Genomic DNA, 26,056 nt, shown 5'->3' with positions numbered 1-26,056 from the left:
GCATACGTCTCTGTCTCTTCCTCTGCCTGTCATGTTTTTTAATTACCGTGTGACAAAAGTCTCTAGAGAATTGCATTATATCTGGAAAAAGGTAGATAACACCCCACTTCAATATGTGGTATTGGGGTATCTATCACACCAGTTCTACAAATAATTGGCCAGTAACTGTTGTCACTTTGTGTAGCACAGTCAACACAGCAAGAGAGGACAATTTTTTGCAGGACTAAAGTACACTCTTAGAAAAGTATACTGTTAAAAAACACCCCACTTCAATATGTGGTATTGTGGGGCCACTGGTCTATCACACCAGTTGTTGAAAAAAATGGCCAGGGAGTTTATCGCTGTGTGTATCAGACTTAACTCAGCAAAAGAGGCAATATTGTTGCAGGACACAAATGCACTTGTAAAAGTATACTCAGATAACACCCCACTTCAATATGTGGTATTGGGGGGCCACTGGTCTATCACACCAGTTCTACAAATAATTGGCTAGGGAGTTTGTCACTGTGTGTAGTATTGCTGCAGCAATGCTCAGTCAGCACACCTGTCACAATGCTGCACAGTGCACAATACTACTACTAATCCACTATAATATGCTTTCTACAAAGTATATTATACTGTAGATTAACCCCCTCCCCCACCCCCTTTTTAGTGCACTGCACAGCAATACCAAAAAAATTGCAGCCCTTTAAATGACTGTTGTGGACATTAACAGAGCAATTTGTGTCACTGCTGACGATCTCTAACTGCCCCTACAGCACAGACTGGATACCTGCCCCCAATACTAAAGAGACTGTAATAGACCCTATACCGACATTTCAGCACTTTAAATGACTTTTGTGGACATTAACAGAGCGATTTGTGTCACTGCAGATGACGATCTCTAACTGCCCCTACAGCACAGACTGGATAACATGTCCCTATACTGAAGAAAGACTGGACCTATACCGATATACCAGCCCTGAAAAGGACTATTGTGGACATTAACATAGCAATTTGTGTGACTGCAGCCAATCTCTAACTACCCCTAAAGCAACCCCTGGATACCTGTCCCTAACCTGAAAAGAGACTGTAGAAGGCCTATACGGAAATACCAGCCCTGAAAAGGACTTTTGTGGATCTTCACAGTGCTATATGTGTCTAGCAAACTCTCACTGATGAGCACAGCAGACCTCTCCCTACACTGGCAAAAAGAGGAACGTGAAATGGCCGCCAGGTCAGGTCTATTTATAGGGTAGGGGGACTGTCCATGTGCTGAAATGTTTCAATTGGCTGTCCTGTTCCACCTGACGGCTGTGTCATGGGTCAAAGTTCTCCCCAATGTAAACTAATATGGCCGTCGCAAACTACGCCATGTGTTTGCAAATTTGTCGGGTAGCGAACAAGCAAAATTTGCCGTGAACCGACCGCCGGGCGAACCGCAAGGCCATCTCTATTAAGTGGTTAATGTTAGCAGCAATATACTGTTTGAACCAATAATGTGTTAGTTTATAGACAATATTTGAGCAGCAAACACCACTTGTTGAAGATTTCATTGCTTGGTGGGTGAACCTTCTCGAAAGGGGCAAACTTGATCTTTGGACACATTTGTGTGTGTGGGGGGGGGGGGGGGGGGGATTTTTGTATAATTTTCAGGTCATTAATCTCTTTTCTTGTGCTTTTCAGGGGTTTTATTGCTCTAGTTGACTAAATTCAAATGTCCATATTTACTCTGTAGCACTTAAAACCCTAACAAAAAAAAAAAAAAAAAAAAAAAAAAAAAAAAAAAAAAAAAACATAAATTATAATACATTTAAAAAAGAGTACTTTTTATTTTTTTATTTTCCCAGCCTTGTTCCCAGAGACTTTAATGACGTTCGTTGTTCAGCTCCGAAGTTATGTGATGTTCGGAAGTTATGGAACAATGGGGGGGTCCAGGATTGGAGATTATATGTAACTTCACCAATAAATGAGCTAAACATTTCAGTGAAACAATTTTCTACTTCTAACTTATATAAAGGACTGTTATCCGAGGTGATATTATTGTAATCAGATTTGTATGTAGCTGATACTTTGTACATATTTTTGTCATTTACATATCAGGCAGCTCATTGATTTAGCTATGTACAATGATCTGTTGCTTATTCATTAAATAGATACAGATAGACAAAGATTTGACTGGGCTGACCGAGTAGATACAATGTTTCGTTTTTCTTGCTTCTATTCCCCATTGTGTTGCGAGTTAAAAGCTCCACGATCTTCCCAAATACAAAGTAACAAATTTATGGCGGGAGATTGTTGAGAATCTGTTATTGTAACAATGTTTGAGTGAGGCATAAAAGTTTAGTAACCTCTGTGCCACCTTGTGGTCATTCCAGGTACAACACCTCGGTGTGTGCAGTACAAGGAGATGAATAGGAAATGGCTAGAAAGTGGAGATGATCTCCGCAAAAAAATATAGAATATATAGAAATAAATTATTATGACTATTATATATTTATTGAAGCCTCACAAACATGTCACCCACATCTCTGTACAAAGAGCCGGACATACGCAGCATTTATTCCTATTCTTAAATAAGGATATATTTTATTAATGTGATAAATTGTATTATTACTGTCAGATGAAGTGCACTCTAAAGGCAAACACTTTGTCTTCTTATCGCACTCAGACTTGTAATACAGGTGAATAGTAATGAGGGGAAATGTGATTCACAGGACATCATTCTCTCATCTCTTTTACTTCCAATCTTTTCTATGCTGATCGTCTACTCACCGCTAAACTCATCCAACCAAAACCATGCACACCTACATAGAGCTCCAATGTCAGAACACATTGTACTCCATATTTCCAGAAATTATTTCCCCAATTTGCTATTAATAGACCACGCCTATGATGGCTCCGAGTTGCTATATTTAAATCTCCCGCCATAATTCTACTGGCCGTTAGGAAGATTCAGCCGCATTATACCGCTAAAGCCGACATTGTAGAAGTTCTATTCATAGATCTGTTCATCTTCCTCCAAAATGACGTCACTTGTGTCGGTTTTCAGCTTTCAAATATTTTCTCCAAAGCGGTAAAATCCTCGAATATTACTGCCACAAGCCCGCCAAGTAAACCCAATCTTTTTTTTTTTTTTTTTTTTTTTTTTTTTTTAATTACCAAACCCAACGGATCTTCTCAGAGTCACCCACTTCTATCTAAGAAGGAGCCGGACATACATGTGTGGGAGATCTGATTGTATAATTAGACACCGAAAATTGTGATCCGGGTGGGGGGACAATGTGCTATAATGACACCTGTCCGTCCTAACAGCAATTAAGTTTTTTTTTTTTATATGATTTTAAAGTCTAATATAACACATTGAATTGATGTGAGTTTAGATAAGCAGGTGATCTCCTTGGTGTCCATTGCCCTCCATCCTTTAGATTAGACACATTGTTGGGATATGGGACCCATAATCCAATGATAAGGTGCAGAGAACCGTTTGATGGATCAGTAGATGACTCCCGGGTGACATAGTCGGAGCTCAGCACTAACTGCAATACATTTTGCTGTTTTTAAACATATTTGTGATGATCTGATAGAGACAACATTGATTGATTTTCCTTCCACCTATTCTGGAGCTGTTGTAGGGTCAGGAAAATTCGCATTACCCTAATTCTATTTTTCACATTATATGGGGGAGGGGGTGGGACTACAACAATAAATAGAAGACTTTACTTGCACAAGTAATAGAAATGAAGGAAACAGTGAAATGTACAGAAATCCTCTCTTCATCCATTCCCTGTTCATATTTGGCGCTATTCTTCCTTTACTGCGGTTTCCTCGTTCTTCCTTGGAGATTACACAGAAAACATTCATCTGTCACACATCATAACAATTTCATATTTATACAATATTACTGTAAAAAAAAAAAAAAAGGCCTGCATTCTTTCTTATAAGAAAAAGCTGACCTGATGGAAGACTGATGGAAGGGGCGGGGTCACAGCCATTCAATACTATGCAGAGAATTTCACTTACTTAGACACATTGTTAACATTTTTCTGATATCTAGTTACAAAAACTGTGTTTATTGATTATTTGTATATATTTATCTGGCAGTGTTGTGATTACTACAGATTTTTACCAGCCCTTTCACTTTTCCTTTATTTTAGGATGTAGGGGGGAAATCCGTAACGGCTACATGTCATGTCTGAAAAATGAAACATTAATTATCGGCCAGTTCCCCGATCATATACAGATCTGATAATGAAACATGTAATACTTTATTTCCAATCACATAGAAAGGTAGAGATCTATGAGAGAAGTAATCTCACTATCATGTTCTGTATGTAGCAGTGTGTGTGTGTGTGTGTGTGTGTGTGGGGGGGGGGGGGGGGTAGGGATTCTGCATTTTGAACATATGGAAATGTTTTACATTATTCAATAATCTTTCATTTCTATTTCTGTTTATTCCATATTAATCGAATCTGCCTGAAAATAAAGTGTTAAAGATATTTATCGGATAAATATCTCCTCTGATGATCTCAGTGTGGGATTTGGTGTTATAATGGGGTTGATTATTTCTCTGTAACGTTTTCACAATTCAGGCGGGAAATTTGAAAATAGCTATTTCAGATCTGAGCCAATCAGAACTGTGAGCGGTTTCATTATCAGTCTTATTTAGGCAGCGATGTCTTTATGAGGAATCCAAAGAATTTTATTAGGAGATTTATCTCCGTTTTCAGCCTAGAAAATATTTGTTCCGTAGACTTCTCATAGTTCTCTATAACAAACATCCAATAACAGAGCAACTTCTGTATTCTGATGTGCAAAATCAAACCTTAAAACAGAACAATAATATTTCTACATATATATTTCCTGGAATTGAAGGGACTGTCCGGGAAAGAGTGATATTTTCTATGAATAATTGTCAGTGTCGGATTAGCCGATCTGAGATGACTGAGCAGATATAATGTTTCACTTTTCTTGCTTCTATCCCCCATTGTGTTGCGGAATAAAAGCTTCACGATCTTCCCAGATAAAGGAACAATGTAAGGCGGGAGATTGCGGAGAATCTCTCATTGTAACAATGCAGCAGAGGTGATTAGAGCAGTTGGGTGTGTGCAGTACAAGGCGAGGAATAGGAAATGTATAGAGCCAGAAAGGGGAGACGATCTCCGCAATAAAGAAGGATGAGATTAGGTTTTATTCATTCCCCTTCCAGTCTGACCGACCTACTTCTCATCTCAAGATTATTAATGATGCCATTTTGAGTTCATTTTAAATTATCCGAAGAGCTAAAACTTGTAAAAGTAATTAATTGTACGATACATAAAAATTGTATGACAGCTCGGTTGTGTAGTATGTGGGTGGCTCTTAGAAGAGCCTTTGTGTGTTGTTGGGGTGATGGATGGGGGAGGGGTATTACTTGGCGCTGGTGTACTTGGTGACAGCCTTGGTGCCCTCGGAGACGGCGTGCTTGGCCAGCTCTCCGGGCAGGAGGAGGCGGACGGCGGTCTGTATCTCCCGGGAGGTGATGGTGGAGCGTATGTTGTAATGAGCCAGGCGGGAAGCTTCGCCGGCGATGCGCTCGAAGATGTCATTGACGAAGGAGTTCATGATGCTCATGGCCTTGGAGGAGATGCCGGTGTCGGGGTGGACCTGCTTGAGCACCTTGTAGACGTAGATGGCATAACTCTCCTTCCTGCTCTTCCTCCGCTTCTTGCCGTCCTTCTTCTGGCTCTTGGTCACGGCTTTCTTGGAGCCCTTCTTGGGCGCCGGGGCGGACTTGGCTGGTTCAGGCATGATAAGGGATAAGAATGTTTTCTCCGCTCTGAGAAGATAAAGTGTACTGGCGCCGCCCTCATGTGCTGCTTATATAGGCTGTCCTATGCAAATGAGCTTCCTTCCTCCTCACTCTTCTATTGGAAGACATGGTCATGTGATGGTGAGTGACGTCATGCTTTCCTTCCTCGTTTACCGATTGGTCTAGATGCAAACCTAGAGAGCATTGGCTGGCTTCAAACGTGGCCAATCATAGAGCGAGACGTCATATCATTCAAAGTATAACAGGAAAGGGAGCGGCTGCAGCCATTCATATCTCTTTGAGAACTCCAATATCACAGAGACATGTCTGGCCGCGGCAAACAAGGAGGAAAGGTTCGGGCTAAGGCCAAGACCCGATCATCCCGGGCTGGTCTGCAGTTCCCAGTCGGTCGTGTTCACCGTCTGCTCAGGAAGGGTAACTATGCCGAGCGGGTTGGGGCCGGAGCTCCCGTTTATCTGGCCGCCGTCCTCGAGTATCTCACCGCTGAGATCCTCGAGCTGGCCGGTAACGCCGCCCGCGACAACAAGAAGACCCGCATCATCCCCCGACACCTCCAGCTGGCAGTCCGCAACGACGAGGAGCTCAACAAGCTGCTCGGGGGCGTCACCATCGCCCAGGGAGGAGTCCTACCCAACATCCAGGCCGTGCTGCTGCCCAAGAAGACCGAGAGCCACAAGGCCGCCAAGACCAAGTAATCACCACCGGTTCATCCACGTCACCCAACACAACGGCTCTTTTCAGAGCCACCCACCCATCCATACATAGAGCTGCATACATCTACATTGTTATTCGGAGATCTAATTGTAACAATGAAAGATTGCATTTATTTTCCAGGTAGGAAATAAAATACTTACTATGACTAGAAGGTGTGATTCCCCATGGGGGGGAACAATGTCTTAGGATGACACGTGGCAGTAATAAGAAATGATGATAGATGTTTATATTGGAACGCTTTCAGTGTCCCTTTTTATAGAGCAATGTCCTCTCATTACAGGGACTCCTCTTCATTCTCCTCCATCCTTTACTTCTCATCATCACAAATCATTCTAGAAATAACAATCCCCCCCCCCCCCCTTCACTCTCACCGCAACACAAATATACATTGTCATGTCATCTCTCATGGAATCTCACAGTTCTGATTGCTGCAATCTTCATGTTTCCCGCCACAATTCTCTTTACACTTCCCATCTACCATCACGATAATACAGCAGCTTCTATTGTGGAACATTCATCAACGGTCCCTTTATTTCACAACGATAATCCATACATTGATAAACGTCCGTTTTGTTGTTTGATACTTCAGAGTCCGCCCTGCTGTAGAGATGATTAGAAAGTCACTGAACACGTGACCTCTACTCTGAGAAAGGAGAGGGAGCGCACACTTTCTTTGTACTCATAGGAAAGACATTAGTGGCTGGCTGTGGGATCTCCCACAACTCTGATTGGCCAATATTTCAAATTTCACCCGCCTGAATTGTGTAAATCGTTACACAAAAATCCATTTCTTTTATACCGCCAAATCCGACCCTGAATACTGAGATCAGCAGAGGAGAACTTTGATTGGAAAAACATCAACACTTTAATTTCAATCAGATTAGAGAGGGGTGACCGGATTATTACTGACCAAAAAATGTCCTTTATTGCAAGTGCTCGGAATCCACCGCTATACACAGAACACGACAGTCACATGACTTCTACCTTTCTTTATGATGAGAAAATAGAGTAATGATCATCTAGAAATGTCACTGAGCGATATTTATTGTCCCCTTATCACACCCCGAATTTTTCTATAAAGAAATGTGAGGTGACTGGAAATAATGCCTAAGAAAGGGGTTTATCGGTGTCTCAACAAGCTAGCTGAAAAATAATAAAGTGATCTAACGATATTGTAAGCGGAGAGAATATAAACACTAGATCGCTTCGATCTGTTGTATTCCAAGTAAAATAAAGTTGTACAATCGGATTAATATGTGTTTAGCTAAAAAGCTTTCATTCCGACATGATAAAAGTTGATCTAAGAGAAATAAATGGTTACAGCTCTTTGTAGGAGAAGGTGGGTGGCCCTGAGAAGGACCTTTGTTGGGGTGAAGTGGGTCGGTGGATGTTGGGGTTTAGCCTCCGAATCCGTAGAGAGTGCGGCCCTGGCGTTTGAGCGCATAGACGACATCCATGGCGGTGACGGTCTTCCTCTTGGCGTGCTCGGTGTAGGTGACGGCATCGCGGATGACATTCTCTAGGAAGACTTTGAGCACTCCGCGGGTCTCCTCATAGATGAGACCGGAGATGCGCTTGACACCCCCTCTGCGGGCCAAACGTCGGATGGCGGGTTTGGTGATGCCCTGGATGTTGTCCCGGAGCACCTTCCTGTGGCGCTTAGCGCCTCCTTTCCCCAGACCCTTTCCTCCTTTACCGCGACCAGACATCTCCAAGCTCTTCGTGTATCAGACGAATGTGAAGTAAAAGCACCCAGCCTCGCTTTATATGCAGCATATGCGGACCTGATGGAGAATAAGGGGGAGGGGTTGGAGGAGGGCGCGTCCAGACGTCACAATAAGTCCGCCTCTCTGTGCTCTCAATCATCCAATCCTCAGCAGTTCCGTGATTTGAATTTCCCGCTCGATGATGCTCTTTGTTCAATAGAAAGAACAACATTTCACTCCTTTTGGGTGACCATTGGATGTTACCTGATCATCATTACTGGTGAGGTCATGTCTCTGACGTCACCCAGGATCCTCCAAATAAATGTCCTCACTACATACTCAGACATCGGAATATTCACATTCAGTGAATAAAATATAATAGTATCCTAATATAAAAAAAGAATATATAAAATAATATATTATGAAGTACATAGAAATCGCAAAAATACCATAAAATGCAGCATTTGTAACACCCCCACCCCACCCAAAACGAGACATAATACCTCCCAGCTTTTAGTAGAGTGCAGATCTCCTAGATAAATGACCCCAACCGGAAAAAAGAAAGAAGAATACCAGAGATGTGAGCGCACTCAAATGTCCATACAACTGCCCTCCCCCTTTTTTTTCCATCAATATGGAAACTAAAATTCTTCTAGCCACCCCAACATTTAGACAATGGTCTTATGAAGAATTATCAGTTTTCCAATATTTTCTAGAAATCCATTTCCTTCCCAATAATTATCACAATCGTTTAGCCGACTTTTTATTACATATTTTGACCAGAGAAGACTTCATAGACCATTAACGCTTCCTGCATATAAAGTTCTCCCCTCAATCCATCCTCCTGTTTATAACAGATGTTCTAACACCTTCCACTGGTGACCTTCCTATCCAGATTACTATATAAAGTCCCCACAATGAACGCTCGGCTCTGGGTTCCTTCCGGTCATACACTGCACGGATAGATTGTGACATCTAGAACCCTTTGCTGATCTCTCACAAGTCATGTTCCCCCAGAGTCCTGGAACAGATGAGATGTCACACAATGTATTATGTCTCCAGAATCCCGGATCTCTCATCATCTTCTATTAGAATGGGATAGGACCCTGCACAGCTGCTGCACATAACCAGAGGGGTACAAACCAATTCCATCCCTCAGTGCTCATACACCAACCAATCTCACCACATCATTGCACTGTATCAGTTAATGTGTTATTCTGCAGCAATACACCCTGGATCAAACATGCCCCATTCTCAGCAATCAGATCTTTTAGCCTACTTGTTTAATTAGAGGTGTACCACTGTATAGACAAATTGATCATTCATTACAGATCGATCTTAGATCCACATAAGATGATAGACAGATAGATAGATAGATAGATAGATAGATAGATAGATAGATAGATAGATAGATAGATAGATAGATAGATAGATAGATAGATAGACCGAAAATCTATCTATCTATGTGTGAAAGGTGCAGTAGCGGCACACCTATTATAATTATTACACAGGGATTTGATTGAAAGGGGAATTCAGCAATAGGTGTTAGGATTTAATACTGATCCACATGGGACATCTAGAAATAATGATCGCACCGAGCGATCCCTCATCTGCCGACTTCTAAAGGTTTTATCTGACACAAAAAAAACATGCAAAATAATCCGATAAATTTTGCAGTCTGGATGCCATTTCCTCAGATCTTCAGCTATGAATTGTAATTCTGTTATCAAACTGCACACACTTATCCGTTTTATTCTGTTCCTATGGATTCGGAAAGGAAGCCATGAAATTACATTGTATCTCTTCACAGATCCCCGCACGGAAGTCATTCCTCTTTTTACCAGCAGGTGTCAGTGTTTCTCCTCCATAGAGAATACATTGGAGCAGTTTAGTTCAATTTCATTCAAATGGATCTGATAGAAAACTTCCTGAGCGCTGATCCATCTGGAAACAATGACACCGACTGATCCCAGATCTGCCCGGAGCAGGGAGGGCAATGCTGGGGGGACGATTCATTGTCTGCTCAGAGATCTGTCCCTCCATGTTAGTACAGAATTGTGCTGGATGGAATAAGCTGTGCAAGTCAACTTTCTACTTGTTATTCACTAAGAACGGAATAATCAGATCAGTGAGATCGGAGGAGGATTTTCTGTCATCTCATTTACTGTATTATGGAGAAAAACTGTCCAATCTCAGATCTTCTAATTCTTACACCGATTAGGAATCTCCGATCTTTTTTTATTTTATATCATATTTCTGATGAATATTTTCTCATTTGGCAGGAAGGAAAACTGATAGAAAGGATCCTCAGCCATTCAATACTCCGAAGAGAATTTCATTTACTTTGTAACTAGAAACCAGCAACATGTTTACAATGTTTCTAAGAGGGGACAGATCTGCTTCTTCAGACATGAAATATTTGTGTTATTGATTCATTGTACATATCTGGCAGTGCCATGATTTCTACCAGTCATTTCACTTTTTTCTTATTCTAGTTTTAATATGAGGAAATCTATAACTGCTACATGTCTGATAGAGGTCAGTTCCATGATCCTACACAGATCTGATAATGAAACATGGAATCCTTTATTTCCCATCATATAGAAAGGTAGAGATCTACCGCCAGTCCATTCTCACAGTCTATAATTCCTAAATCTATAAAGATATGTCTGATGAATGTTTTCTCTTTTTGAGAATAGAGATCGCTTGTATGATGTAAAGTAACTCCCCTCCCCCATCCCACACAAAGATGGTGACTCTACTTACAAAGATAACGTGCAGATTTGGGCGGGCATTTTAAAAATGCCGCTTTTTTTAAGAAAACCAATCATTGAAAGGCGTGTGAGTTACTTGTCCAATCGGAAGGCAGTGCTGTGTATAAATGGCTCCGCAGAGCGGCAATGCCTCACATTCACTGTTCCAGCAGAGAGTTGAGTAAAGATGGCGAGAACCAAGCAGACCGCCCGGAAGTCCACCGGAGGGAAAGCTCCCCGCAAGCAGCTGGCCACCAAAGCCGCCCGCAAGAGCGCCCCGGCCACCGGCGGAGTCAAGAAGCCTCACCGCTACAGGCCCGGCACCGTGGCTCTCCGAGAGATCCGCCGCTACCAGAAATCCACCGAGCTGCTCATCCGCAAGCTGCCCTTCCAGCGCCTCGTCCGAGAGATCGCCCAGGACTTCAAGACCGACCTGCGCTTCCAGAGCTCCGCCGTCATGGCTCTGCAAGAGGCTTCAGAGGCTTATCTCGTCGGACTCTTCGAGGACACCAACCTCTGCGCCATCCACGCCAAGAGAGTCACCATCATGCCCAAAGACATACAGCTGGCACGCCGCATCCGCGGAGAGAGGGCATAGAAGGGGAGGGCACCACCACTCCTACTACTACTCCCATCATCCCAACACAAAGGCTCTTTTCAGAGCCACCACATCCTCCTATATACAGAGCTCTATATATATACTACCTCATCACACCGACTACATGCTGGAAAATACCGGCTACTACATTCCTATACATTCCCCGGGATCACCTTCACCACGTCTTTCTTTTCTCTCCCTTCTCTGCGCTCCGAAGCTCAGTGTGGAAGTAAAGCTCACCTCTAATATAATTACACAGAAAACATTCCCATTTCTCATCTAGAAGGGACATCCTTTCTCTTGCCGATTTATTGTAATAAATACAATGGAACTCATCTGTAACACAATTCACACTTCCTCTATATCTTCCCTAATAGATACAATGTTACAATATTTAACGGTAAAACACACTTTCCTAGGAACAGATTAAACAATCTTTGGTTCCCATTCTCTCAGGAGACACATAGTTGCATTTTCTAGAAACGTAATAATTTCTTATTTCAAACAATGGAATCGATTTCGAGTCATTAGGAATCGTGCTTAGAGAGCTGATGACCAATCAGCCCATTTAATTTGTGGGGGGAGGGGGGTAAACCTTACACAGTCCACATGGAGATGTCACTATGGGGATCAGGAGGGATTTTTCCTCTATCTCCCCTCCCCCCATACTAGAACTGTGTCATCACAGGAGATCACACACGGACACATTACAGGGAAGAATACATCCGGGATTGGAGAGGAAAACAATTCATCTGTATGGAGATTCATTTTCCTGCCCATCCCTCACTCAGCACTATTGTGTACGGATAGGAGGGGGAGGGGGGGGGGGGATTACGAGCAGTAGTTTCTCTTTACTTATTATCGCACGACGCCCATGTTGGGGGTTCCACTGTTACTGCAAATATTTTAAACCATTAAAATATTGGCAGGCAATTGAATATAAATTATATATATATATCAGCTAATAGGAGCTTTTAGGTAATCATACAGATTTATCTTCTCAAAAAGTTATAACATTCTCAACACAGGAGACTTCCTAATCATTGTAAGATGAGCGGAGGATGAGATCTCCCGATCATTAGAATGATTCTCCTTTAAACTTTTACATACTAAAACAAGTGAATGATCTAGAAGAGGAAATATTGATCAGCGCCCATCTCTGATGTCTGTGTGCTATTAGATGTGTAGAAGAGATGCGGAGCACTGTGTGCCGTGGGTGTAGGTAGGTATGTGTGGCTCTGTTAGGATGAGGTGGGTGTAGGTAGGTATGTGTGGCTCTGTTAGGAGGAGGTGGGTGTAGGTAGGTATGTGTGGCTCTGTTAGGATGAGGTGGGTGTAGGTAGGTATGTGTGGCTCTGTTAGGATGATGTGGGTGTAGGTAGGTATGTGTGGCTCTGTTAGGATGATGTGGGTGTAGGTAGGTATGTGTGGCTCTGTTAGGAGGAGGTGGGTGTAGGTAGGTATGTGTGGCTCTGTTAGGAGGAGGTGGGTGTAGGTAGGTATGTGTGGCTCAGTTAGGAGGAGGTGGGTGTAGGTAGGTATGTGTGGCTCAGTTAGGATGAGGTGGGTGTAGGTAGGTATGTGTGGCTCAGTTAGGAGGAGGTGGGTGTAGGTAGGTATGTGTGCCTCTGTTAGGATGAGGTGAGTGTAGGTAGGTATGTGTGGCTCTGTTAGGATGAGGTGAGTGTAGGTAGGTATGTGTGCCTCTGTTAGGAGGAGGTGGGTGTAGGTAGGTATGTGTGGCTCTGTTAGGAGGAGGTGGGTGTAGGTAGGTATGTGTGGCTCAGTTAGGAGGAGGTGGGTGTAGGTAGGTATGTGTGGCTCAGTTAGGAGGAGGTGGGTGTAGGTAGGTATGTGTGGCTCAGTTAGGAGGAGGTGGGTGTAGGTAGGTATGTGTGGCTCTGTTAGGATGATGTGGGTGTAGGTAGGTATGTGTGGCTCAGTTAGGAGGAGGTGGGTGTAGGTAGGTATGTGTGGCTCTGTTAGGAGGAGGTGGGTGTAGGTAGGTATGTGTGGCTCAGTTAGGAGGAGGTGGGTGTAGGTAGGTATGTGTGGCTCTGTTAGGAGGAGGTGAGTGTAGGTAGGTATGTGTGGCTCTGTTAGGAGGAGGTGGGTGTAGGTAGGTATGTGTGGCTCTGTTAGGAGGAGGTGGGTGTAGGTAGGTATGTGTGGCTCAGTTAGGAGGAGGTGGGTGTAGGTAGGTATGTGTGGCTCTGTTAGGAGGAGGTGAGTGTAGGTAGGTATGTGTGGCTCAGTTAGGAGGAGGTGGGTGTAGGTAGGTATGTGTGGCTCTGTTAGGAGGAGGTGAGTGTAGGTAGGTATGTGTGGCTCAGTTAGGAGGAGGTGGGTGTAGGTAGGTATGTGTGGCTCAGTTAGGAGGAGGTGGGTGTAGGTAGGTATGTGTGGCTCTGTTAGGATGATGTGGGTGTAGGTAGGTATGTGTGGCTCAGTTAGGAGGAGGTGGGTGTAGGTAGGTATGTGTGGCTCTGTTAGGAGGAGGTGGGTGTAGGTAGGTATGTGTGGCTCAGTTAGGAGGAGGTGAGTGTAGGTAGGTATGTGTGGCTCAGTTAGGAGGAGGTGGGTGGCTCTGAGAAGAGCCTTTGGGGGGTGTAGATGAAGGAGGCCTCCGGCTGCTTGGATTTATTTCTTCTTCGGAGCGGCCTTCTTGGGCTTGGCTGCTGCCTTGGGTTTGGCCGCCTTCTTAGCCGGACTCTTGGCGGCTTTTTTGGGCTTGGGTGCAGCTTTGGGCTTCTTGGGGCTCTTTGTCACCTTCTTGGCAGCTGCAGCCTTTGCCGGTTTCTTGGGGCTCTTGGCCGACTTCTTGGGGGATTTTACTGCCTTCTTGGGGGACTTGGCCGCCGGTTTCTTAGGGGACTTGGCTGGCTTTTTGGCCGCAGCTGATGGCTTCTTTTTGGGGGCTTTCTTGGCCTTGTCGCCCTCTTGCTGCTTCTTGTTGATCTTGAAGGATCCGGAGGCTCCATGTCCTTTCACCTGGACGAGGCTCCCCTTAGTCACCAGCGCCCTGATGGCGACCTTGAGGCGGTTGTTGTTCTTCTCCACATCGTATCCTGAGGCGGCCAGGAGCTTCTTGAGGGCGGCCAGGGAGACCCCGCTGCGCTCCTTGGAAGCGGCCACGGCTGTGACGATGAGATCGGACACGCTGGGACCGGACGGCTTCTTGCTGCCTTTCTTCCCTCCTCCGGCTGCCGCCTTCTTAGTCGCCTTCTTCTTGGCGGCGGGCTCCGCTGGAGGAGCGGCGGCTGGGGCGCTCTCAGTCTCAGACATGATTCTAGAAAGTCTATTGGACAGATAAACTTCCCCACTCACCTCTTCTGGGATTATATAGTTAAACGTCCTGCACTGCTATTGGTCGGTACACAACAATCCTCCTGCTCTGCTATTGGTTACACATCAGACACGCCCACTCAGTATCATGGAGTAGTTGGAGAATCTTCTCTCTCTTGTTGTGTTTCCCCAGTAGATAGAAAACCGACTTTTATGTGAAATAGAACGCTGTCCGATCTTCATCGGGGACCCGATCTGCTCACTGGACTGTCACTTATCGGGGGTCACTTACAGCTGTCAGGAGCTGCTGAGGAGGCTGAACACAGAGGCTGCAAACACCTCCATCCTCCTGAGTGTGTGTCCCATTCTTCCTTCTATCTTCTTTTCTACACAAATTCTACACAGAAAACAATCTTCTCACATCTCCCTCTAGAATGATCTTCACATTAGATGAGTAAAGAGTGACCACCAGGAAACATTTCCCTCTAATACAGAACTCTGCTCATTTATAGCTGAGTAGAAGGAGCCTGGAAGAAAAACATCAGCCGGTGACATGAGATCCTTGTGTGATGTGATGGGAGAGATTGTTATACATACAAATGTCTCAGCTGATTACACAATGTCATGTTTAATATACAATGTATCATTATCTGCTCACCATGATAAACATGTTTTTATACAAATACTCTGAGTATGTTTATTGTCACATATTGCTGCAAATCTATACTGGCGGCTACTCAGGTATAATGTCATATAGAGGTAAAGAAGTCACTCTGGAAGACCTCCCCTCTATTAAAATGTAATCTGCCCCCCTCCATTCCAAGCACCGCTCTTCTAGTGTTAATCAATTCCGGCTAATCCGGAAAATATACAGCGCCAAGAAAAAAGCTTTCCATGATCCTAATCACATCAAAAGTCCATTTATCTCATAATTCAACAAATTTCCAAATTTACAGTGAAAGGAGGAAAATAGTCAAATACGATATATTTATCGAAGCATCACAAACGTGTCACCCACATCTCTGTACAAAGAGCCGGACATACGCAGTTTTTATTCCTATTCTTCAAAAAGGATATATTTTATCAATGTGGTCAATTGTATTATTACTGTCAGATGAAGTGCACTCTAAAGGCAAACACTTTGTCTTCTTATCGCACTCAGACTTGTAATGCAGGTGAATAGTAATGAGGGGAAATGTGATCACAGGACATCATTCTCTCATCTCTTTTCATTCCAATCTTTCTATGCTGATCGTCTACGCACCGCTAAACTCATCCAACCAAAACCATGCACACCTACATAGAGCTCCAATGTCAGAACACATTGTACTCCATATTTCCAGAAATTATTTTCCCTCTTGGCTATTAATAGACCACGTCTATGATGGCTCCTAGTTGCTATATTTAAATCTCCCGCCATAATTCTACTGGCCGTTAGGAAGATTCAGCCGCATTATACCGCTAAATCCGACATTGTAGAAGTTCTATTCATAAATCTGTTCATCTTCCTCCAAATGACATCACTTGTGTCGGTTTTCAGCTTCCAAATATTTCCTCCAAAGCGGTAAAATCCTCGAAGATTCCTTCCACAAGCCCGCCAAGTAAACCCAATCAATTATTTTCTATTACCAAACCCAATGGATCTTCTCAGAGCCACCCACTTCTATCTAAGAAGGAGCCGGACATGCATGTTTGGGAGATCTGATTGTATAATTAGACACCGAAGATTGTGATCCGGGTGGGGGGGGGCAATGTGCTATAATGACACCTGTCTGTCCTAACAGCAATTATGAGTCTCTATGATTTTATTGTCTAATATAACACATTGAATTGATGTGAATTTAGATAAGCAGATGATCTCCTTATAGGGACTGGTTTCCATTGTCCTCCATCCTTTGGATTAGACACATTGCTAGGATATGGGACCCAAATCCAGGTTCAGGATTCAGAGTAAAGCTGGATACACACTATCCAACTTTTGTGGTTAGATTTCCTTCAGATTCACCTTTTCTATGTAGTGCAAGGGCCTGCCAGATTGCATACAAATTGAAAGTGTATAGGTATGACCTCATATTATATGGTTTTGGTAAGTCTGAAGGAAAAAAGTCTTCAGAAAATCTTATAGTGTGTATGGCCCTTTAGACGCTGTGCATGCAGATCTTAATTTATATATATATAATTGTCATTGCAGGTGAGAAGGAAATAGTGAGAGAGGGTCGGAAAGCATTGGATCAGATTCCTCTTTCTGCATTTTGATGAAAATGCATCCAATCAATGGGAGGAAAGGAGAGTAAGAGTATCCAGGAGACACCTTCATACCTCAGAAAGGGACTTTGCCACCTCTCCCTCGTCCTCCTGCACAGTGCTGGATGGAGGGCCCAGTCTGGATCCTCACTGCAAATGGCTTCTGAAAAGATAAGTGTGCCTTTATTTGCAGGTTAAGGAAATCTTAACCAACGGAAATCTGCTGCCATTCTAAACACTGGCCACATACTATGCAATCTTTTTTAAAAATCGTCGGTTAGCTATAAAGTGCCTTTTAGTTTTGTACTAAAGAAAAATGTACAATCGGATCTTTTAGTGTATGTTCAGCTAAAAAGAACCTTCTTTCTCCACAAATTTGTTCTAAAATTGCTAGAAACTCACATAACTCCGGTAGCAATGTATAAATATCAACATAGACAGCCCTTTGTATGAGAAGGTGGGTGGCCCTGAGAAGGACCTTTGTTGGGGTGAAGTGGGTAGGTGTTGGCGTTTATCCTCCGAATCACCAGATATTATTGTCAAAAACGATGTCATATTTATAGAATATTACTCTAAAAAAGAAATTATATATACGAATAACACCTCTTCCCTGATTAAACCTGAGCGGACCTGATAGGAGACTAATCGAAAGGGGCGTGGCCACAACATATTCGTATTCTGTAGAGAATTTTACGTTCTTAGAACCTTGTAACATTTGGCGGATTGTGTGATACAAAGAGGAAACCGATCTGGTTCTTAAGGCATGAAATAGTTTCTTTATTCATTCATTGTACATATTTATGTGTCATGGTTACTACCAGACATTTCTTGTTATACATATTCTGCTTGTGATATGAGGACAATCTTTCACTGATAAATGTCTGAAAGAGACATAAATTGATGATCAGATCTGTATGTGATGATTTCCCCATCATATATAGAAAAGTAGAGATCTATAATAGAATACATTTCTCTATCATGCTGTGTGTGTAGCAGTGGTGAGATCCTGGATTCTGAGAACATATTGAAGTGTTTTCTCATGGTTTAGTAACAGAGAATCCTTCTGTACGAATGGCATTGGAGTAATAATGGGATTTAGCCGATAAATGTCTCATCTGATGATCTCCTCCGTGTCGGATTTGGCGGTATAAAAGGGCTGAATATTTCTATGTAACGATCTACACAATTCTGGCGGGCAAATTTGAAAACTGCTATTGGAAATCTGAGCCAATCACAGCTGTGGGCGTCTCCTTCATCAGCCAGTAATAATGTCTTCTTATGAGGAATCCAAAGAAATGTATTGTGAGATCTCTCTGTTCTCAGCCCAGAAAATACTTGTTCTGTAGACTTTCCATTGATCTCTATAGCAGGGCGGATTCTGTATTGTGAAATGAAACATCCTGAAATTATTATTTCCAACGTATTTCTTATTCTCGGTTCATGAATCCCCCTGAGTTGATCAATGTTCCCGGTAAGGTCGGCTGAGTGGATCGGAGATGACTGTAACGGTCTATGGAATTCCTGGGATCCATTTATAGGAAGGAATTGGAAAGTTGATCCAATCGCAGTTGTGGGAGATTCCTTCAGATAGGATTTTGTCTTCTGATGAGTGTGAAGGAGGTGATGAGATTTGTGTTCCTTTTCAGTTGGAAGGATTCTTGTTTGGAATGTATAGAATATGTAATCATCCATCAGAAGTAAAGGATGGAGAGCAATGAGGATCAGTCCCTGTAATGTTGTACAATAAGAAGATCCAATCCCATCCCCCAACAACAATGCTGATATATTGTAATGAAAAGAGATGAGAGATTTCCCCTCATTACTATTCACCTGTATTACAAGTCTGAGTGTGAATAAGAAGACAAAGTGTTTGCCTTTAGAGTGCCCTTTTCCTGACAGTAATAATACAATTTATCACATTAATAAAGAATGAGAGAAACATGTATTGTGGTCGTACTGTTTATTTTTTTTGTTTTTTTTATAAAAGAGAAGGAAAACTTTTCAATAAAATGATATTTGAAAAAAAAAAAAAAAAAGAATGAGACAAAAAAAAAAACACATATGTGGGGCTCTTTGTATGGTTGGGTGGAAATACATTCTCCTAAAGACTCTTCTAAGCCGATATTTCTACTATCACAGCTCTCATCCCATCCCCATGCACTATAACATTCACTAACTTTCATTGTATGCACATTTGGTAATAATAAATATATTAAATCACTCATCACGATCAGAAAATGACATTCCTGCTAGGAAAAAAAAAAAATAATAATGATGAACAAATGTGTAGACACACACTTAAAGGGGGTTGAAACAATCAGATTTTTTTTAATTTTTAAATGGTTTGATCCAATGATTTTTATGTATTTCCTTTGGAGCCGCATTTATTGTCTTTGTTCTACGATTACAGCGTAAAAAAATAAATCATCCTGTTGCTGTTTGATGAAATGGCCGCACGGTGGCAGTGTTGTGTTGATCTTTTGTGCCAGTATTTCCCCTAAATACTGTAACTGTCCGATCAGAACAATATGGAGCTCAGTATTAGAATTGAGGTATGTTTGGGGGAATAAAAAAAAAAATAATTAAGTTTTTTTTTTTTTTTATGACATTTAAGTCATTTATTTTTATGGTACATTTGTGATTTCTGCCTCTTTCACGCCTCAGCTGTGTCCTCTCCTCTGCAGGGCTCTGGATGCCTCCAGATTTTCTTCTAGTCGCATCCTGATTCTCTCTGGATTGTGGAGATCATCTCCACATTCTGACTGTATATATTCCTCTATTCTACTGCAAACACACCAAAGTGTTATACCCCGACTGACCACTAGGTGTCAGCACTGAGTGAACATTTATGCTGCACTCAGAAACATTGTTACAATTTTAAATCCCACAATCACCCACCTTACATTGTTACTTTATATGAAATCACAACCTGGAAAAGATACAAGAGTAGACTAGAGAATACCCCAGGAAGAATGAAGAACAAGAGGACACTTCTCTTTCTCCTAGGCAGTCTCTGTACACTAGAGCAGAAGATTATAACTGAAACAATCCATGTAAGAGAACACCACAAAGCCAGCAAATATAAGGGCCTTCTGGAGTAAAGAGAATCTGCATGTATTCACTGGGGCACAGAATTCTGGTCAGTACTCACAATGTTTTAGGGTCAGCGGTTGCCTCCTTCCAATTTTCAACGGGCACTCTTTAGTCAGGGAGAAACCAAGCTCACAATACTACAAGAGGATAGAGACAGGAAGGAGAGGAGTGAACAGAGTGGACACATCAATATGTGCCCCAAAGATGGGGCACTATTCATTTCACTAACACAAGTGATGGAGCACTATTCCTCTCACTAACACAAGTGATGGAGGCCAGGGCCGGTACAAGGGGTGGGCGGCAGGGTCGGCTGCCCTGGGCGTCGTTAGCATGGGAGGTGGAGGGGGCGCTGCCAAGAGTGTTTCTGTGGCTATTAGTTGAGAGGAGAGAGCGGGATGTACTCTCTCTCTCTCTTCTCGCCAGGCTTCACACTGACTCCTATCACTGTAGCGGTCGTCAGATTGGGACTTCGGCTTTTCCTTCTCATCTTCATATGTCAGAGCGGAGGAGGAGCGGAGGAGGAGCCTAGGAGAAGACATTTCCTAAACCTTTGCACGGACAGCTGGGCTAGCGGAGAGATGCGGCTTCAGAAGGGGAAGAAGATTGCGGCTCAGGAATGACACTGGATGTCAGATCGGGACTATACAGAGTTTGTTACCCGCCCCCTTTCCACATTTTTTGCTGGGAGGAGAGGGGATAACAAACTCTGTATAGTCCCGATCTGACATCCAGTGTCATTCCTGAGCCGCAATCTTCTCCCCTTCTGCAGCCGCATCTCTCCGTGCAAAGCTTGAGGAATTGTCTTCTCCTAGGCTCCTCCTCCGCTCTGACATATGAAGATGAGAAGGAGCCAGTCAGAAGAGGAGGATCACAGATTGATGTGCCGCGCTGTATCTGAGGTCTGGAGGAAAGGGTGAACTGTCTGCACCGGGGGCACAAATCTTATCCTGTCACCTCTCAAATTCCACCATCTCAGCACAATCCCCCCCCCCCCTCTCCCATATCGATCCCACCATGAAGTAATCATCTCCTCCCCACCCCTCCTAGTACAAATTCTCTTATTCCCCCCCCCCCCAGGACAATCCCCCCAAAAGTATTTGTACTAGGAGGGGTGGGGAGAAGATGATTACTTCTAGGTGGGATCGATATGGGGGGGGGGGGGGAATGTGCTGGGATGGGGAATTTGAGAGATGACAAGATAAGATTTCTTCTAGCAGGGAAATTGGGGGGAGGGTGCTGGGGGGGGGTGAGGATTTGTGCCAGGAGGGGGGACTTGGGGATTGTCTTTGAAGAGATTATTGGGATGGGGTGGGGGGATTTGTACCAGAACAGGAAGTCTTGGGGCTGTTAAAAAGGGGTATTTGGGGGGGGGGGTTGTGCCAGTAGGAATGATGGGGGGATTTGTGCTAGGGGGAAATTAAGACTTGTTCTAGAAGGGGAACATTTGGGGGGTACTAGGAGGGTGATTTAGGGAGATGGGGGGGAGGATTTGTGCCAGGAGGGGGGGACTTATGCGGTGGGGTTGGGGGAAGAGGATTTGTGCCAGGAGGGGGGATATGTGCTGGGTAGATGGGGGAAGAGGGTTTGTGCTAGGAGGGGGGATTTGTGCTGCTGGGATGGGGGGGGGAGAGGATTTGTGCCAGGAGGGGGGATTTTTGCTGTGTGGATGGAGGGAAGAGAATTTGTGCCAGGAGGGATATTTGTGCTGTGGGAAGGGGGGGGGCAGAGGATTTGTGCCAGGAGGGGGTATTTTTGCTGTGGGGATGGAGGGAAGAGGATTTGTGCCAGGAGGGGGATTTGTGCTGGGGGGATGGGGGGGATTTGGGCTAAGAGGGTATTTGGGGGGTTTGGCTAGAAGAGGTGATGGGGTATTTGTGCCAGGATGGGGAGTTTTTGGGCTGTTAGAAATGGGAAAGGGGGGGATTTATGCTAGTAGGGATGATTGGGGGTATTTGTGCTAGAGGGGAAATTTGGGGGTAGGATTTGTGCTAGGAGGGGGAATTTGGTGGGATGTGCTAGGAGGAGGAATTTGGGGGGTTTGTGCTGGGGGGATGGGGGAAGAGGATTTGTGCTAAGAGGGGGGATTTGTGCTAGGATGGGGGATTTGGTGGGATGGGCTAGGAGGAGGAATTTGGGGGGTTTGTGCTGGGGGGATGGGGAAGAGGATTTGTGCTAGGAGGGGGGATTCGTGCAAGAAGGGAAAACATTTTTTTTGGAGGGGGGGGGGATTTGGGGGAGAGGATTTGTGCTAGTAGGAAAATTGATGGGTATTTGTTTTAGGAGGGGACATTTGGGGGAGGAGAAGATTTGTGCTGGGAGGGGGGATTTGGAGAGGGGAGAATTTGTGTTTGGAGGGGAAATTTGAGGGGTGAGAATGTGCGCTAACAGAGCTTTTTTGAGTAGTGATAGTTGTGCTAGCAGGGAACATTTGGGAAGAGAGAGGCTTTGAGCTTAGAGAGGATGGGGGGAAAGATTTGTGCAGGGAGGGGGATTTCAGCAGGGAGAGATGTGTACTGGGAGGAGGGAGGATATTTGTTTGTGGAAATATTTGGCTTGGAAAGGGAATATCTGCTTAGGGCTAAGTGTGCCAATTAGTGCTCAATTCTCTTTTTTATATTGCTAAAACATTATGTTCCTACATCTTGGGGGGGCACAGTTTGGTGTCTTCGCCCTGGGCGCTGGATGGCCTTGTCCCAGCTCTGATGGAGGCACTATTCCTTTCATTGATACCAATGATGGGACACTATTCCTCCTACTGATACCAATGATCGGACACTATTCCTCTCATTGATACCAATGATGGGGCATTATTCCTCCCATTGATGTCAATGATGGGGCACTATTCCTCACACTGATACCAATGATGGGGCACTATTCCTCCTGCTGAGACCAAGAATAGAGTACTATTCCTCCCACTGATGTCAATGATGGGGCACTATTCCTCCCACCGATAGCAATGATGGGACACTATTCCTCCTGCTGAGACCAAGAATAGAGTACTATTCCTCCCACTGATGCCAATGACGGGGCACTATTCCTTTCATTGATACCAATGATAGGACACTATTCCTCCCACTGATACCAATGATGGGGCACTATTGCTCTCATTGATACCAATGATGTGGCACTATTTCCTTCCACTCCACTGATACCAATGATGGGGCACTATTTCCCCCACTGATACCAATGATGGGACACTATTCCTCCCACTGATGCCAATGATGGGACACTATTCCTCCCACTGATACCAATGATGGGGCTCTATTCCTCCCACTGACAACAATGATGGGACACTATTCCTCCCACCTACACCAATGATGGGGCACTATTCCTCCAACTGATAAAAATAATGGGGCACTATTCCTGCCACTGATACCAATGATGGGGCACTATTTCTCCCACTAATACCAATGATGGGGTACTGTTCCTCCCACTAATACCAGTGATAGGGCAAGATTCCCCCCATGATAGCAATGATGGGGCACTATTCCTCCCACTGATGCCAATAACGTGGCACTATTCCTCTCACTAACAACAAGGATGGTTCGCTATTCCTCTCGCTGATGCCAATGATAGGAACACTATTCCTGCCCCTGATACCAACGATAGGACACTATTTCTCTCACTGTCAATACTAATGATGGGACACTATTCCTCCCACTGATGCCAATGATGGGGCACTAAACCTCCCACTCACACCAATGATGGAGTACTGTTCTTCTCTCTGATACCAGTGATGGCGCAATAGTCTCCCTCCTACATACTACAGATTCTATGTAATTTGATTTACTCCCATTGACCATCAAGCCTAAGGCAGTGTTTATTTTCAGAGTTGCCAGAGGATTTTCTACTCTTACTGGCCACAATCTAGCCATCTAAAGTCTGAAGGACTTTACATTAGATTACACCACATTGTACAACCCACTACCACCTAGCAGAAAGTACTAAACACAGTTTACCTGAGTACAGTTGTTGCACCTATGTCTGTGTAAACAGCCTGCTAGCACCCATAGATGGCACAAGCGATTACATTCCAGGACCAACAGGCAGGGTATAAAAGAATATTTTTAGAACCAGCAGATAGTATAGGAGGCCAGGCTCCACAACTAAGAAACACCTCATTGTGTACTTTTGGGCCCTTTCCTTACTTTCTTTAGCCCTTCACTTGTACTGCCATTGTTAGCCCTTCACTTGTAGTTTCATGTCAGGACTGCAAATGATAACAGCCAGTCTTAAGATGTAAAATAACAACAGAATACATGCGCAAAACTAGAAAGCTGTCACCAAGATCACCATGTGTTTGAGCTCCAGTCCACTTGAGTGTTAAACTTATTTTTAAATTACAAGAATTCCCAATTCCCAGATTTATTGATTATGAATGAATCATTCTGTTTATTTAGTTATTGTGTTAACTCTGACATCATTCTTCACTTTAAAACTCATAAATCTTATAGCAGAACTCATAAATGTCTGTTTGATGTCCTTGTTTCTGAGAAAGTATATAATGGGGTTGCATATATGTGGTACATAGGAGTATACACAAAGGACAAACACGCTAAAGTCTGCATTAAAAACCAGGTTGAACTCGTTGGCCAGGAACACAAACACCCCGGAAAACCGTCAGGCCCAGGGGCCTTGGTGGGATGTAATCCCTTAATCGCCTGTAGTACCTCCGATTCCGCGATCTGCTCATTCATGAGATCGACGTGGGACTGTAACAGCGAGGGCAGATTCAGGTCGGCAAAAAATGAGTCGGCTAGTCTCCGATCGTAGGTCGTTGGAGCCCGGTAAAGTTTGGAATAGAACCTTGTGAATTCAGATGTAAGCAGGGTAGGATTGCGAGAGAGGACCCCCTGTCCGCAACCGTAACCTGGGTAGGGCAGCCGTAAAGGGGCGAGGGGCCAGCTTCCGCGCCAATAGAGTGGTAGGCCTATCTCCCATAGTATAGTATCTATGACGGGACCACCGAAGGTACTTCTCCGCTTGGGTCGTGAGAGTCAAATTCAGCGCCAGCCTGGCCACATCAATTTTGTGTCTAATATCTACGTGGGGGTGTGTCCGTTGCTCAAGGAGTAGTGCACTCAGTGTTTGCTCTTGCACTCTTATTGTGCTCTCCCGGGTACGTTTTAGTCTAGCCGCTATCCGAATCAATTTACCGCGAATAGTAGCCTTATGGACCGCCCAGGTAATGGTTGGGGACGTATCACCCGGCCTATTTTCCTGGAAAAACTGTTTAATATCTAGTTCAATTTCCCCCAGGACCCCAGGGTCATTAAGTAAAGCCGCGTTAAGCCGCCACGGAGAAGGACCCTGAGTGGACCACAAAGCCGAAAACAGCACTAATACCGGTGAATGATCGGACCAAGAAGTCGCCAGAATCTGTGCAGAGCACACGCATGAGGCAAGGGCAGAGCTGGCAAACACGTGATCTATGCGAGAGTAGGTACCATGGACATGAGAAAAATGTGTGTAGTCTCTCTGAGTCGGTTTATATTCCCTCCACAGGTCCAGCAAATCCCAGTCGTGAAGAAGTCGGGCCAATTTGGAACCGCTCTTCGGTGCATGTCTATACCTGGGCACGCCCCGGACGGACTTGTCCAGTGTATTCTCTAGAGGGAGGTTGCTATTCCCCCCTAGGATCACCCTGCCCTGCACTTTGGGAAGCAACGTGAGCAGAATATCCTGAAAAAATGCTATCTGACCTGTGTTAGGGGTATAATAAGAGACACAAGAGACCAGTTGATCATGAACAAGGCCCACCACCATGAGGTACCGACCCTCTCTATCCCCAACCACCGTGACCGGAGTAAATTGGACCCCACGAGAAAAACAGATAGCTACTCCCCGCTTCTTGTCCTGACCCGAGGATAGA

At 44.1% G+C, this 26,056-nt stretch overlaps 5 protein-coding genes across 5 annotated transcripts; 2 read left to right on the top strand and 3 right to left on the bottom strand.

Moving 5' to 3' along the window:
• Positions 1-5,388: 5,388 nt before the first annotated feature.
• On the bottom strand, positions 5,389-5,769 carry LOC309564814 (histone H2B 1.1-like; the record flags this gene model as incomplete). Its single annotated transcript, XM_082269497.1, has 1 exon — positions 5,389-5,769. The coding sequence occupies one exon, from the start codon at positions 5,767-5,769 to the stop codon at positions 5,389-5,391; it is 381 nt and encodes a 126-aa protein (XP_082125623.1).
• A 324-nt stretch (positions 5,770-6,093) lies between these two features.
• On the top strand, positions 6,094-6,486 carry LOC309564766 (histone H2A type 1-like; the record flags this gene model as incomplete). Its single annotated transcript, XM_082269448.1, has 1 exon — positions 6,094-6,486. One exon carries the CDS (start codon positions 6,094-6,096, stop codon positions 6,484-6,486), a length of 393 nt encoding a protein of 130 aa, XP_082125574.1.
• Positions 6,487-7,902: 1,416 nt separating this feature from the next.
• Positions 7,903-8,214, bottom strand: LOC309564838 (histone H4; the record flags this gene model as incomplete). Its single annotated transcript, XM_082269521.1, has 1 exon — positions 7,903-8,214. One exon carries the CDS (start codon positions 8,212-8,214, stop codon positions 7,903-7,905), a length of 312 nt encoding a protein of 103 aa, XP_082125647.1.
• Positions 8,215-11,146: 2,932 nt separating this feature from the next.
• Positions 11,147-11,562, top strand: LOC309564759 (histone H3.2; the record flags this gene model as incomplete). The annotated part of the gene is made up of 1 exon (XM_082269441.1): positions 11,147-11,562. Exon 1 carries the CDS (start codon positions 11,152-11,154, stop codon positions 11,560-11,562), a length of 411 nt encoding a protein of 136 aa, XP_082125567.1. The 5' UTR covers positions 11,147-11,151.
• A 2,640-nt stretch (positions 11,563-14,202) lies between these two features.
• LOC309564743 (histone H1B-like) lies at positions 14,203-14,847 on the bottom strand (the record flags this gene model as incomplete). Its single annotated transcript, XM_082269426.1, has 1 exon — positions 14,203-14,847. The coding sequence occupies one exon, from the start codon at positions 14,845-14,847 to the stop codon at positions 14,203-14,205; it is 645 nt and encodes a 214-aa protein (XP_082125552.1).
• Positions 14,848-26,056: the final 11,209 nt, after the last annotated feature.

Source organism: Pelophylax lessonae, assembly GCF_965119305.1.
Source record: "Pelophylax lessonae genome assembly, chromosome: 9".
In the NCBI taxonomy this organism is placed as follows: Eukaryota; Metazoa; Chordata; class Amphibia; order Anura; family Ranidae; genus Pelophylax; species Pelophylax lessonae.
The sequence above is the reverse complement of the archived record's forward strand: the minus strand, read 5'-3'. Positions and strand labels throughout refer to the sequence as shown.